Source organism: Rattus rattus, chromosome 4 (assembly GCF_011064425.1).
Source record: "Rattus rattus isolate New Zealand chromosome 4, Rrattus_CSIRO_v1, whole genome shotgun sequence".
NCBI classification, from domain to species: Eukaryota; Metazoa; Chordata; class Mammalia; order Rodentia; family Muridae; genus Rattus; species Rattus rattus.
In genome coordinates this window covers 79881775-79897385 of record NC_046157.1, presented here as the reverse complement: position 1 = coordinate 79897385, position 15611 = coordinate 79881775, and the positions used below count along the sequence as shown (strand labels likewise).

General features: G+C 50.9%; 1 protein-coding gene across 1 annotated transcript in view; it reads right to left on the bottom strand.

The window, feature by feature from the left end:
- Rftn1 (raftlin, lipid raft linker 1) overlaps positions 1-15611 on the bottom strand; it is a 181173-nt gene that overhangs the window by 53673 nt on the left and 111889 nt on the right. Inside the window, exons 4-5 of the mRNA XM_032900531.1 lie at positions 9429-9819; positions 2767-2970 (exon numbers count right to left, since the gene is read on the bottom strand). Of these exons, the coding sequence (XP_032756422.1) occupies positions 2767-2970; positions 9429-9819 (595 nt within the window). The remainder of the gene's footprint in view (positions 1-2766; positions 2971-9428; positions 9820-15611) is intronic.

The following is a 15611-nucleotide window of genomic DNA, read 5'->3' as shown; positions in this document are numbered from 1 at the left end:
ATCCCATAAAGACATGGAGTCCCTAGCTCACAGGGCTGCTTGGGGCTTGCAGGAAGTGCTGTGTTTCCATTGAAGGCAAAGGCAGCAGCTGGTAACAGAAAGGGGCCATCGTCCTTGTGTTTCCTGTGCCATGAGCCTAAGGGACTTAGAGTTAGATCCCTGATGGACAGTAGGGATGGGGCCCAAACAGATAATAAAGACAGCAAATGTTCCTCTTCCCTGAACTCACGACCCGAGACAAGGCCTAGCCACCACTTACCTGCCCCCTGACCAGTTTGACAAGTTCAAGGCCCCATAAAGCCATGCCTACCTCAATTCTGTTGGCCTATCAGCTTACCTGTCTTTGTTCAAGCTTACCAATCTCAACTTAGAGGATGAGGACATCTCAAAGACCATCAAACCTCCCAGCCCTTAAGGAAAGACAAGATTTTGGCGCCCCAGGTGTCCCCTTTCCTCTGCTAGGAGGGTCATCCTGGGTGCCTTACTCCCCGGTATGCCTTTCTTCATGTCTAATAAAAAGCCACTAAAAGTTAATCCCGTCTGAGATTTTCCCTGCATCTACCTGTTATGCCTTTACATTCCTGCCTTTTCTTTTTTTAACTGGCCCAGACAATGGACCCAATCAAGACTCCTAGTAGGTAACATGCCCATTTGGGCATTAATTAAAAAAGAAACAAAGAACCACCAACAGGACAGGAATGCGAATTTTGACATGGAACGGACCCTTCTACATTCTCGGAAGGGAAAAATGGAAGCTGGAGTCTGACTGTGTACCTCAGACTGAGGCCTTACCTTACTTGAAGGACAAAGTTTTCACTAATATGATAGCTCTGTGGAAAATACTTCTGAAGAGGAATGAATGCCCATTTAAAGGCCACGACAGACAGATTGACTCTCCCTGCCAGGTTATTAGCAACAACGCTCCGCTTGTCTCTTCAACTCTGGGAAAAGGTCAGGTGCCTGCTTTCTTCCCTGGCCACTGGAAACCCTCCGCTTGCCCAGAGCAGAACCACCCTTGCCACTAAGGTTGCCGTGAGTCCCGCTCCTCGCAGCAGAAAGACACAGTAAAAACACCGCGTTCTGAGGTCTGCTCCGGTGGGGTCTGCCCCAGGCCTGTGCAGGCAGAGCCTCCTCTGCAAAGGTGTGAGAGTCACCGCTGCAGGGGCTGTGGTCACAGGGGACATTTCACAATTTGTCCTCAAAGATGGAACACTAGTTTGCTGTACCTAAAGCCAGGGAAGGCTATAACAACATTTTACGCTTGTGGGGCCACTGTAAAGCCCCAGCAGATCTCTGTGCTTTGTGTCCAGGGCTGGAGAGGGAGGTGAGACGAGTGCAGGGGGTTGACTCGGCCTGGATCTTTCAAACTATCGTCAAGACAGGATCAATGGCTTTGGGAGCTTACATGGCATTCTCTCTTGGCTCAGATAATGGAGCCAAAGACATCTCTTTTGATGCTCCGATTTTGCTAAGACGAGAAAGACAATTACCCAGTAGCCTCCTGAGAAGCTACTAAGAGCTGTTCATCTTTAAGGTGTTACACAATCAGTCACAGGTTTGCTGAGGAGAAAACAGAAAAGGAACAGCTTCTGCCAGTGTTCCTAAAGAAGCAGGAGCTGACGGGCTCCCAACTGATGAAGTGGACAGGAAACACCCACTTCAAGCCCCTCCTGCCCCTGGTGCTTTATGGTGCACCTCCCAACAGTTCATGACAAGCCCTGCTTCTGAGGACACCGGAACCACCCAAAGGGGCTGTGGCTGGTGGCTTTGGGATAGCACAATCTAGAACATTCTACCATCACTGAAAGTTCTACCGGACAGCACTGTCCTAGATGCTTTTCTTGGTAACTCAGACTCACCCACTCACCATGCCCGCTACTGCTACAATGATCCATTGACCGGAACACTAATGGTCAAGTAGAAAAAAACAAGGACCTTCCAGCCCAAACTGATGTCTGCGTTGTCATCATCCCAGGCTGAGAATCACCCAGAGCCTACACATTGGAGCAACAGGATCTCTACTCTGAGAAGGCTTCCTTGGCCCTTCCCACAATAATATAGCATCGAAACCTCACTCCCAGCCCTGCTCCTGAGACGCTACATGTCATCAACCCTGTCATCAGTGTCTCATCAGGCTTGTCATCCATGTCCCCAGGTTTATGTCATGCCCACCCACCTCAGGCATCCGACTCATACCCCTGCCCGAGCTGGTACGCCGGCCCCGCACCCCAAACCGCTTATCTTCGAAGGTGACTCAACTCACCGACATGTTACCCCAAACCATTTTTTTTCTTGACTCCAAAAACGCTCCCCACTGCGGACGGACTTTCCTTCTGACTCAAAGCTGACGTTAGTGGTGCTATTTCTCAAAGCAAGGGCCTAGAGATGAGCCCACTTCTAAGGCAGAGTGCGGAACGTATGTCCCAGCAGCAGCTCCCAGAGGCGGGGGCTGCCATTCTTTCCAGTGCCAAGGTGCTGCTGCTGCTGCTGACTGCAATGGTGCACGCAAAACAATCAATCTGCACTTCTGGAGCGGCATCCAAAGGGGGAATTAACAGTCCCAGGCAGCCGCCTTCTTAAAAGCCTCCAAACCCACCATTCATACCAGGTCATGGCAGAGGGTCTAGCCTTCAGGAGACCTGCCCGATATATGCTAGTTAGAAATCAAACCCTGTGTCTACTGACTCTATGCGGCTTTCTGATGGAGGACGCTGGGAAGAAGAACCAAGATCACCGGAACAAGAAAAGAGGTAAAGCATTCCATACCGTTGGCCATGCCAAGCTGGAAGACGGCGTTCACCAGCACACCGCCTTTCCGGAAGTGGTCACTCATGTGCTCCAGCCAGCTGGCGTCCAGACTGCTCACTGTCTGGCCGTTCTTGGAGACCTGGAGGGGGATGGTGACGGGGTAGTATTGCAGACATTTTTGCTGGCTCCTTGGTCTGTTGAAAAAGGCGAAGATCTCCATTTCTGTTGGGATTCATAAAAAGGATGGAGAGAGAGAGAGAGAGAGAGAGAGAGAGAGAGAGAGAGAGGAGAGAGGTGTTAGCTCACAGAACCAATTTGCTAAAACTGGGTTCAGTGGGATCTCCCTGGAGGCTGAGAATGGTTATCATCTGCGAATCCCTGAGGCCACACTCTTGCCAGATAATAAACTCCATTTTCAGCAGTAACTTTCGGGGAGTAGGGCCTCAGAGCTTGTGTTCTGGATGGAGACTGCCGGCCTTTTGTTTTGAGACAGGGTCTTAGGCACTCCAGGCTGGACTCGAACTTGTTACATAGTCAAGGATGAACCCGCATTCAGGATTCTCCTGCCCGAGGCACCTGATGTACGGGGCTGCGTCACCACACTCAGCTTACATGGTTCTGGAGATGGAACCGAATTCCTGCACGTGAGGTAAATACGCTACATCCCTAGCTGGACCTGGGTTTAGAATCTGAACTGTAACGTGACTTGGAATCAGTTTGCAGTGTTAAGCATCTGGAAGGAGTATATTTCTAGAAATAAGTAAGAAATGAGTGTTTGTGAAGTAAATGTAAAAGTTAGTCATGAAAGGGGTGGGGAGGGAGATTCATAGAAAGAAAGAAAAAAAAAAAAAAAAACAACCACTTCTCTAATTCCAGGAACCTTTCTACATCCCCGAACTTGCTATTTATAAACTGCAGGAGAGTTTCCTGGGGCCAAACCCATAATACTCAATCAAGTACATCAAGCACATTGATATGTAAAAATAAATATGTTCCTGTAAATGGGGGTTCCTGCCTGGAGAAGCAGGTCAGTGCAATCAGCCAGGCGGGCCCTGGGTGTGAAACTTGGAGCTCTCCACTCTCTCATTTATAGCCCAGAAATCAATAAGCCCTAGCCGCCCGCCGCTGACTCGCACCTGCTGTCCGTGCTGCCAGCCGCGGTTAGCGGGAACCACTGCCAGGAGCAAATACCTGGAATTTCAATGTACACTGGAGAGTCTGTTTTCCACCATTCATTCAGTCGAGCTATCAGAGCTGGCCCAGCCTGGAAAGCCTTCTTGCACAAGCTGCTTAGGAAGATGCGCTGGCTGCCAAAACATCTTTTGGAGCGGTAAGAAAATCCCCACCATCTTTTATGCAGAGAACTTAAAGGCCATACACAGTGGCTGCCATGAGGGAGAAGCACAACCATACACATGTTCTGGACATGGGACAACACATGCACTTAAACCCTGGGATGAAGGATCCCAAATTTCAGGATTGTGCCATTTGGGTGTTACCTAAGTACTAGCCGGGGTGTGTGCAGTTACCACAGGGCAGCTGCGTCCTCATCAGGGACCCAGGCCCACTGGGTCAACATCACTTCAGACGTATCCGCTAAGGACAAGTCAACAGAAGTGCCCATCTGCTTGGACCAAAAGTCACTCCTGAGGCGCTCGTAGCCAGAGCTGTCCACAGGTCTGGTCCAGAGCACAGGCCCAATAGTCGGTTCCAGTTAGGCACAAGTGCAACAGGTGTAGCTGCTCAGAGCTGCTGCGCTGGAAGAAGGAAGTGGGAATTCGGTCATGGCCACAGCTGGTAGCACTTGAACACACAGAAGGACCATCTTCACTCACGGGTGCAATAGACCAATCTCCCGAAAGCGTCATGCAACAGAGAATGAGAAGTGAGAGGCTGTGGTGGGGGAGGGAGGGAGGGACTGCTGGGTAAGGTGGGAAGGGCCAGCACTATCTTTCTGGGCTCCATCCTTCCCAGCAGGCAGGGCTGCAGCCAGAAACAGAAGTACATTTTTCAGGAAGGAAAGGAGAACGCCATACAGAAGAATCAGCAGAAATGGGATACGGGGAGAGGCCTGAGCTCAGACACAACCATTTAGTCAGATCCACTCACGGGGACACCAGCCAAGAGAAACTACCCCCAAACCACGTGTTTCGATGCTCCCATGTCCCCCAAACTCTAACACATTTTGTATGTGACCAGGATTCTGAAGAGCCCCAGGTTTGTTTAAATTTTCTTTGCTGCTCTACCATGACCCCAGCTGGAAGCTTTTTCCAGATGTGGGAAAATCCCGGAGGAAGGCATTGTTTGTGAGAATGGCCGAAGGACTGGGCTGGCAGAGCAGGCAGAGAGCACCAGACTGTCTTCTTGCCCTGCTCTGTGACATGGGGGCCTCGCCACATCTCATTTGGAATTCTTATGCCCTCTAAGGTCCCTGTACTACGGTGGGTGCCTCACATGTTTATGACTGACATGAGAGGGATAGATGGAGAACACGGAGACCCGGGCTGGGGACTGGCCAAGCACGGCTAGGCGGACGCCATGCTATAGGCAAGTGGGCAAGAGAAGGTATGCTGTTCTGAGTGCCACACCAGGGCCCGAGGTGAGCTACAGTGCAGATGGAAGCCTGAAGCTTGTCTGCACTTATGGACCCAGAGAGCTGGAGCTTGTGAGTGAGCCACAGGGATGGTTGGATCTCAGTGTCCAAGGAGAGTTGTGGTTCGGAGGAAACAGAACTGAGTTGCATCTGAATTGTGGGCATCATAGGCCAGACTTGAGGCGATCAGCGCAACTAGAGTCAGGCAAGGCTGGATGGGGACTGCGAGCTTCTCAAGTTGTGGGCAGGGGGAACTGAGATGAACGACCTCCATTAACACAGGGCTGGTGGTGCTACGATGGGAGGGTCCAGCAAATCCCTGAGTCTGTAGAAGGCTGCTCATTTCTTGCAGGCACGGTGCCAGCACGGGGCACCTCTGAGCCAGCAGAGGCCACCTGACAGGGCAGCAAAGGAAAGAAAGCGGTGCACACAGAGGCACAACCGATGGTAGTCAGCTCGCTAGCAGCCCTGCAGACCCAGGAGACACCAGGGGTACCCTCCCACCATACCTGATGCTTTTAACTTCCACAGGGGGTTCAGGTGCATCTCTCAGAATCCCTGACAGTGAGTGGCAGAGCCTAGAGTCTTTTGATCCTCACAAACCCTGGGCTTATGCCCCTATCTAGTAAGAGGTTCATTTACCAGAATACAAAGTAAGAGCTGGTGGCCACAGTTGGGGACGTTTGTTCATGGACGAGGTGGGAGCCTGGCAGCAATTGACTCAGGTGGAGGAGGTAGAGTGTCAAGGTCTAAGGGCCTCCATGAGCTCCGGGAAGGAAAACACACAGCACAAAAGCTTCAGGCCCCAAATCTGACTGCCTGGCACCTCATACCTGCTCTGGCTGGCACACCCAAGTGGCTCTTGCTTCTTGATCAAAGGTGTTGTAAGGGGTACTGGGGTGTATTAAACAGTGGCCTCATATCAGGTCCTCAGGAAGTCCCCAGACAAGAAATCCAATTAATGACCAAGAAGATCGAAAAGGGTATAACATCTGGACCCCATGCAGGGGTGGGATCAGTCCACCTGGTCTCCCTGTACACCTGGAGCCCATGCAGGGGTGGGGTCAGCGCACCTGGTCTCCCTGTACACCTGGAGCCCATGCAGGGGTGGGGTCAGTGCACCTGGTCTCCCTGTACACCTGGAGCCCATGCAGGGGTGGGGTCAGCGCACCTGGTCTCCCTGTACACCTGGACCCCATGCAGGGGTGGGGTCAGTCCACCTTGTCTCCCTGTACACCTGGAGCCCATGCAGGGGTGGAATCAGCCCACCTGCTCTCCCTGTAATAACTGCATCAAGGTGCAGGGATGGCCTCAGCCTAGCTATTTTCCCTAGCTCCTGGAAGCCCACTGTGAACTGTCCTGACTGGACCCACTGCTAGCTGCTTCCTACACAGGAAGCAAATCAACAGAGGAAGAGCAGGGGCAAGGAGGGAGGCAACCTCTGGAATCTTTTAAATTGTCTTGCTATGATTGCAGACCTGTTGGAAAAGAGGCTTAAACATTTCAAGTTCCTTAGGGGCTGGGGCTGGGGCTAGAGCTGGGCTGAGAGAAAGGCAGGCAGAGAGCTGAGCAGAGTATGGTGAAGCTGGGGTTGGGGGCTTTGTGCATGTTTTCAGGGCAGGGCAGTGAACAGATGCCCCAGGGGAGGAAACAGCTAAACTCCCTAGGGAAGGGCTCAGGAGAGAAGCTGGGGTCATGGAAGGACTTTGACCTGTGGAGACAGGGTCCTTGGATGTCCAGCCTTCAGGAAGGGAACTTTCCTTATCTGTGAGCCGGGAGTCAGAGTAGCATCTCCTGTCATAGTTGTGGTGAGGGTAATTGAGATAACACCTGGAGAAAACTGGACCAAGGCCCTCCACTGTGTCTACCAACGGATTTTAGAGCTGGAGAGGGAAGGAGAGTGCTGTGACTGCTTACCAGGCAGGGTGGGGGCTGTGTGTGCAGAGAGCTGCCTACGTGGGGAGTCTAAAATGGGCTTTGTGGACCAAGCCCCCCAGCTGGAAACCCTCTTCCCACCGACTGTTGGACTGAGGCCTCCATGACACATTAACCCACCAGTGCTCAAAGGGTTTAATTTTGCAGAAGAGGACAAGGACCCCAGGAAATGGAGGCTGCAGGCCAAAGTACTCTGGGCATCATGGGAGGGCTTGGGTCCAATCTTCAGCCATAGTAGAGCCTGGGCAATGGAGAGAAGCAAGGAGTCCCAGAGCAGAAAACGGTACTGGACATCTGGGAAGGGTCCTAGGAAAGGCCTCTCAGGGTTAAAGGTCAAAAGAGAACCTTCTAGAGGTCTAGGCAAAAGGTGGATTCTGGAACACAGGATCCATACTCCTAACAAAGTCTTGGGACTTATTGTCTCATTTTTTTTTTCTTCTTAAAATCAGGATTCTGTAAGGGGTGGCACAGTGCAGCCAGGGCCCCGAATTGACAAGAGGCCAATTTCAAGCACTATCTAAGACAGCAGAAATGGTCACTGGGGACTTGATACAGAAAGGACTAAACAGATACCCTAATGTGGCTTTGTGATATTCTATTCACATGGGCAAGCTAGCAGCATGTATCTGGACAAGACTACCACCTAGCTAGAAGGGGGACACAGACATTGGTTTCTTACCCATGGTGCTGCTTGTCTCCCATGGCTGCTATCCCTTCCTCCTGGGTTTCATGCCTGACCTGGGCCCTCATCTTCCACATGGGTCCACAGTCACTCTCCTTCCAGAATTTAGCATGCTCAGTCCCCAGCCCCAAGATGGAGCTTCCCAGGACCCTCATACTAGGTTTAAACCTGAGCTACCATCAGGGTGAGACAGAAGTCTACCTCAGTGAAATAAAAAAATAAATCATTTCGGTAGCTCTAAACCAAAGACCAAGGTCTTGAATAAACGACAGCTCTACTATATCTCAGAATTGAGGCACCCAACACCCCGTCAGGGAAACCCTGCCATTAGGTGTCGGATATGACCATCCCATAATTTTCCCAAGAAGTACTGACATAGCAAATAAATAAATAAATAAATAAAATAAGATCAACTCACAGCCCCCATTCTCCAAGAACCCGTATCTCTTGCAAGAGGCTAATTTCAAGCACTAGCTAAGACAGCAGAAATGGGGACTTGATACAGAAAGGACTAAGCAGATGCCCTAATGTGGCTTTGTGGGTATTTCTGCTGTCGAGCAACTCACGGTCACCTTTCAAACGCCAGAGATGCCCCGTTGCTAACATAAGGAGGACCTCACGCGATGGATGCATCTTCCAGGCAAAAGTAGAGAAAAGAAGACAACGAAAGTTACAGAAGGCTTTGGGAAGTCTGTCCATTCTATTACACTGGAAAGACCAAGTAGAGAGGTGGTGTGGGTGGTGTCAGCCCTATGCCGGGGGTGCCAGCTGCCAGCCGGAAGTGGTAGGAGAGCTCACCTGACTGCTAAGAGTGCATGGAGAATAGAGAGATGGCCCCTTTAGAAGACAGCATAGAGCCTGGTAACTGGGAAGTTATCTGTTATGGCTGGGTTGCTATGTGACATCATCAAGGCAAATGGCCACTAGCACTGACAGGGAAGACCCACAGTGGTGACAAAGCGCTTTCTCCAAGGTGCCCATCTGTCAACTGTCCGTGCTTCTTGCAATCAGGATGCTTCCATCCGAGCAGGCAGAAGCAGGACTCTTGCATGGTACCCCCTACCCCTCACCTCCATCCCACCCCGGCTTTCTCAACCCCTTGTTCAGGCAGACATTCAGAAGCACAATGTCCAAGCTCACTGGAGCAGAGTGGTTCACACTCTCTGGGTGGGTGTGAGGGTGGAGAAGTTCCTGGAGACCCGGGAGCACTGAATGAGACTATTTCATCTAGGACCCACTTTTGGAGTCCCCTGCAAATCCGTTTCGTTGGACTCTGCTCACCCCACACGGTCCGCAGCTGCAGTGGTGAACAGCTGTGGCCCAGCAAGCCACTGGGTAGACTTTCTCTTGTCTGATGTACTGCGGTGTCTACATACTAATTTCATTTCCCTTCCCCTGAGAGGCCCCGGTTAATACTAAAAAGCCCGTTAGCCTCTCTTTAAGCCGGTCGGAACTGGCATTGACACTTACTCCTGGAGGGCAGCTCTTCAGGCCCATTGGAGGGGTCACCCTCCGAGCTACCCAGTGCTGGCCTCAAACCCTGCAGTGGAAACTCGACAGCCTCATTCTCTTCTGAGGGAGAGGGAATGCCAGGCTGCTGGGCACCGGGCGCCTCCCCTGCGGATCCCGGGTTGGGCTCTGGTCTCTGGTTCACTCCCGCAGCAGCATCGTCCACATCTGCAGCCTTTGGGGTCTCACTTTCCAAAGATGGCCGGTCCCCAAAGGTGTTCTTCCCATCCCTGGCACCTTCGCCACTGTTGGCGACAGGCAGGAAGCGCGTGCTGCCTGCCAAGCTCACAGAGGTCTGGTACTGAGGCACCACACTAACGAACTTCAGGCCACGACTCGCAGCCTCCTGTACCTGGGAGACAGAAGAGACAAAGCAAAGTCTGTAAACGGGACACAGCCACGCACCGAGACCACTGAGCATTCCCAGTATCAACACAAGCTGCAGAGGCCTGAATGGGCAAGTCAGGCCTGGTGGGTCTCATTGTTGGAAACACTGAGGCATTTGGTTATTTACTGAAGCCCCCCCGCCGTGTGTGTGTGTGTGTGTGTGTGTGTGTGTGTGTGTGTGTGTGTATGTGTGTGTGTATTGTGTGTGTACAAAGGCATATGTGTGCACTTGAGGGCAATATGAAGTATCTTCCCGTGATTGCTTTCCATCTATAATTGTGAAAGAGAATCTCTCAATGAAACTCATCTATTTGCTTAGGTCGATTGACCAATGAGCTCCAGAGAGCCACAGCCCTGGGGACCTGCCGGTGTCTCCACCCAGCACCCAGCAGGAGAATCACAGCATGAATTCATTGCCTTGCTCCCTTTTAACTTGGGTTCGGGGAAGCCCAACTCAGGGCCTCAGGCTTCTGTGGAAGGCGCTTTACCAGCTGAGCAGCTCCCTGACTGTTTTCATTTTTTATGAGTTTGGGAAAAGGATCTGAAAGGATCTAAGCTCAGATGAACAGAATTTGAAGGAGGAAGTCCACATGGTGACAGTTTATATTTTTCTCCCCCACTGCCCGCTTCCCGCCCAGGAGGCTGGAGTGCTCAGCACGCCTGACTGCTGGTCGCAGCACATGACCGTAAGAGCCTCCTTTTGTAGGAAGGACTTAGGACCTAGGTGGAGAATCTCATGGCGTCCTTGCCAGTGCTGCCTGCCCTCAGGCCTAAAGGAAGCCATGGAACCTTCAGCACCCTGACCCACAGCTAATACTAGGCCTTAGATCCCACGGTACATCTCATCTCATGCAAGGAACCAGGAAGCTATTCCCTCTCACTCGCTGAGCTCCAAAGGGGATCATGGACATCTATCTAATCTACAAGGTATCTTGTGACACAGGAACTCTCCATGAAAACAGCCCCAGGCGGATGAATTTAGTAGGAAGGACACTGAAAGAAAAACCGGAAGTAATAGTGTAATGAAACCAAGCATATCAGCCAAAACCAGGAGGTGGTCTTCCAGAGATTTCCCTGGCAAGGATGGGACCATGGGGCCAATGAGTAAGGAGGAGAGAGAGCCTCGGAGCCACTAACGGATAAGTGGATGATGTCAGGAACCCTCAAGGCTTCTGCAGTGCTCAGCTATAATCAGGAATCAGCAAAAAGCACCAGAATGGAGCTACTGGAGAAGGGACCTCTGCAGCCCTCCTCAGACCGACTATCCTATGTTGTTATACCATGTCATCTTGGTTCCACACAGAAAACAAGATCTACAGCAGTTGCAGATGTACACGCCAGTCTTTTGATGAAGCTAGCCTGAACCGGAGAAAATGCTAGCCATAGTAGCCTTGGGCTGTTAGTCAGCTTTCTGTTACTATGGGCAAAACCTGAGGGGAACAGCCTCAGGAAGAAACACAACTGGACCTTAGCTGGGGCTTTAGTCCTTCGTGGCAGTGCAGAGCAGCTCGTCACTAGCTGGGGAGGGAGGGGGAGGCAGAGGCGGGGGGACAGACAGACAGACAGACAGAGACACAGAAGGAACACCTGCACTCCTTACCTTTCTTTGCACCCTATTCCTTATTCTACCCAGGTCCCCAGCCCATCCAGCAGTGTTACCCACAATCACAGCTGTACTGGAAAGAACCCCTCAATACCCCCCTCAGACTCACACACACACACACACACACACACACACACACACACACACACACCCACACATGTGCTCTCTCTCTCTCTCTCTCTCTCTCTCTCTCTCTCTCTCTCTCTCTCACACTCACACACACACTCTACCATCAGCTAGGTACTCCTTGGTTCAACCGAAACCAACCCTCACCACTGTGCATGTGCACCGGCCTGCTGCTGGCACAGACTCCTCTACAAAGTTGTGTCATGAGAAAGAGGGAGGGGGAAGCCCCAGAGTCCCTCCTTTCTGTTATTAATCTATGATTGATAATATTGTGGAAAGCTTCTGAGAAATACCACGATGCTGTAAAAGAAGAGAGTGAGGAGGTGACTCCATTAAACACCCTTCAGCTAAGGAACATGGCTCCCCTCAAAGCGTAGCTCTCAGCTTCTGGGCATAATAGGCGGAGGAGAGCGGCTTCGTTTGAGAGGTTGGGCATCCCTCACATGAAGGGAGCAGACATCCCCACAGAGAACACAGCCCCTTCCTTCATGGAGGTTTATAGTGGAGCCACGGCAATGGCAGGGCTTGGAGGCATCAGAAAGACTGAGCTGGGAGCCCCGGACCTGATCCTCAGGGGTGTGGAAACCATGATGGCTGGTATGAGCTTTCAGAGCCTCGGTGTCATCTATGAGCAGAAACACCAAGAGTCTCTCACAGCAGAGAGCATATGGGAAAAGCACGTCAGGGCCTAGCAAAGGCAGTAGCATCGGCCATGATTCCTGGACTCCTCTGTCAGTCTGGACCTTTGGCGGCCACAGACTGCTAGGGCCACCAGGTAGAGAGAGAGAGGTTCCAAACTCAGTCCATGCTTGTTCAGACCCTACCTCAGACCCTTGTGCCCTGAGCTACTCTGTACTGAATTTATTCTCTCAGCCAGTGTTCTCAAAGCGAGGTACCTGGGCGCCAGTGTCCCCTGGGAACTTCTGAGCAATGCGGATTCTCAGATACCTTAGACCTACTGAGTCAGCCATTTTGAGCTGAGCTCTGTAGTTCAGGGTTCTGTCTGGGATATCCTGGTGTCTGCATGCTGGAGGGCCGTCTGCAGCAGGCCTGGGGTGTTCTGCACTGTTATGTCTGCAGTAATGGGGTCTGGTGGGCAGCCACGCTTAATGCATTCCTGCAGGTGTGTGAACACCTGTAAGGCACGAGCGTGCTTGTTCTTCCACTTTCATTTCTCTCTCTCGGAAAGTCGTCTGACCAAGTCTCTAGCCAAACAACAGAGTCCTGTCTGTTTCTCGTTTATTTGTTCTTTCAACACCTTCCCAGAACAAGTCTCAAACAGCTTAATAATGGAGGGCATTGCCCCACTTTCTCCAGGGTGACTCTAGTCATGATGGTATCAGCACTGATCATGCTGACCATCCCCACATTCGTGCCTTTACCGCTAACTGCTGGGCCTCTGAGTCTGGAGACTTGGTCTCCCCTTCCTCGGCTCCTCCCTTCCCTATCTACCTACACATGCATTCAACCACATCCTGCCAGATCCATCCCTCACCACGCTGCACACGGCCAAGGTCACCTTACTTCACCCCTATGGCTGGACACCATGAGGACATCACGCCTTGCCACAGTCTCCAAGAGCCTGAGGTTGAATCAGTTTGAAGACAAAGTTGTGAGTAACTGTGGAGCTTCTAGACTAGCACGTGCACGGTCACAACCGTGACGAAGCAAAACAGCAATTAACACTGTCTAGCTCCTTTACAGAGTGCGTCTGCAGCATTCTATAAGGCCTCCAAAACAGCCCCTTCCAGCAGACGAAGCCTGTCAGACTTCCCGGAGCTCAGAAGCAACGCTAAACTCACCCTGAACACCCTGAGTCTGGACAGAAGTCTTCCCCTGACACAGCACAGCCTCTGACGCCACGAGACGCCAGTCTAACTCCACATACAACCGCACCAGTCCCATCCTCACCTCTGCTGTCTTCGGGTATCAAGAGCTAAGCACTGCCATTTGGATTGAGCCAAGACTTAATCCAACACTTTCTATAAGTTAGAAGAATCTCCATGGTAACAGAATCAGGATGTCAGAGAAAAGAGATCTTTTGAAATTTAATTATATAAGTCTCAATTTATTGAAAAAAAATCAATGTCGGTTACATAGTCAAGGAATAATTTTCATTACGTGCACGCACACACGCATGCACGACATTCCAGGGACATCTTAGATGAACTGGCGGTTGCTCGGTTTTAGAATGGGTATCTGTATTTAGAGAACATACACCAGCCACAGTGAAGCCATTGAGAACTGGGACGTGGGTCAAGTTCACTGCATAAGTCGTAACAGCTGTGCATAACATGGGACTGTTATCACGAAGCTTCTGCTCTCACACAAGATCAATGGGACACACCACGCAGAGCCACAGGCGAAGGTCAGAGACGATTTCAAGGCTGTTGTCTGAACCCAACGAGAGAGCTGCCACAGTTAATTCTGTCACCCTGTGTATCCTATGGAGATCAGTTGTTTGGTAAAATATTATGCTAACTCAAACGTTGCTAAAACGGTAATTCAAAGGTTATGATTGATATGTACAACTGGCTGACTTTATTCCATAAAGGAAGCCAGTTCTACAAAGTAACGGGCCTCAACCAATCAGCTGGAGAATTTGTGGCCCTGTGCCCTATACCCTAACACCAGGACTAGGGAGGGGCTGGGTGAGGCTAAAGGGTCTGTCCAGATAACAAACTCATCACCCTGTGTTGAGAAAGGCTCCAGACTGTTCAAGGGAAGTTACAGCTGTAGCTGGTTGATTAATTTTTAACAAATTATTGTAGTATCTATCTTTATGTTGAGCCCGATGAATGTCTGTAAATCATCAGCTAATTAACACTGAAAATTAAAAGTTACCGCTTCAAAAAACATTAAAGACCGTTTTTTTATCCAGTATAACAGCTACTGGCCATATGTGTCTGTAAAATTAATTAAAATGAAAGCATTCAATTCCTTAGTCATCACTAGTGACAACCCTACTAGTTGGAACATATCTACCTGGTATACTACTGCTATCAAGCGTGATACAGCATATAAAATGGGGGCTTGGAGAAGAGGCTCGGTGGTTAAGAGTATATGCTGCTCCCAGAGGTGACTAGAGTGTGGTTCCCAGCACCCACACCTGAAATGACACAATGATACACTGTGGTCTTCTGGCGTCTGCAGGCCCCTGCACTCACGTATACACCCCCACATTAATTTTATATTTAAAATCACAAAAAGATGGAAAGAGTCTGAGGCATATAATACACCCCCAAATGCACCTTAAAGAGAGGCTACTGTCCACTCTAGTCCTCCTCGTAATCCACGGGTCCCTGTTGGGCACCACAATACACACCCTAAGTCTTCAGGCAGAGCCATGAGCTGTGCATGTCAGGACTGGGCATGAAACCCGCTGTTGGGCTGCACAGCTTCCGTGAGTCTTCACGGAGAATTTTTATCACACGCACACAGTCCTTCCCACTTTTGTCACTGATGCGGCTTTCCGAAAAGGCAGCCTCAAAATAACAAGAACTTGAGCTCTCATCTGAAGCTGCCCGTAGGGATTTATTAGCACTTAGCTTCCTAACAGAGTGCTTTGCCAGGCACTCCTGCATGCACTCGAGCAGGCCACGAGGAAGAACCAGAACCAGAGATGCGTGGTATGGTAGTGGTGGTGGTGGGTGATGTTATTGTTGTTGTTGTTTTGGTGGTGTTGGTGGGTGGTGAGTGGTAGTGGTGGTCATGGTGATGTTGTTGTTGGTGGTGGTGGTGGTGGGCCTGGTGGTGTGGGATGATGATAATGATGATGATGATGATGATGATGATGATGATGATGAGGACGACGACGACGACGATGACGATGTTGGTGGTGGTGGTGGGTGGTGAGTGGTAGTGGTGGTCATGGTGATGTTGTTGTTGTTGTTGGTGGTGGTGGTGGTGGGTGATGGCGGTAGTGGTGGTCCTGGTGGTGTGGTAGTGATGATAATGATGATGATGGTGGTGGTGGTGGTGGTGGTGGTGGTGGTGATAGTCGTGGTGATGGTGGTGGTAGTGGTGGG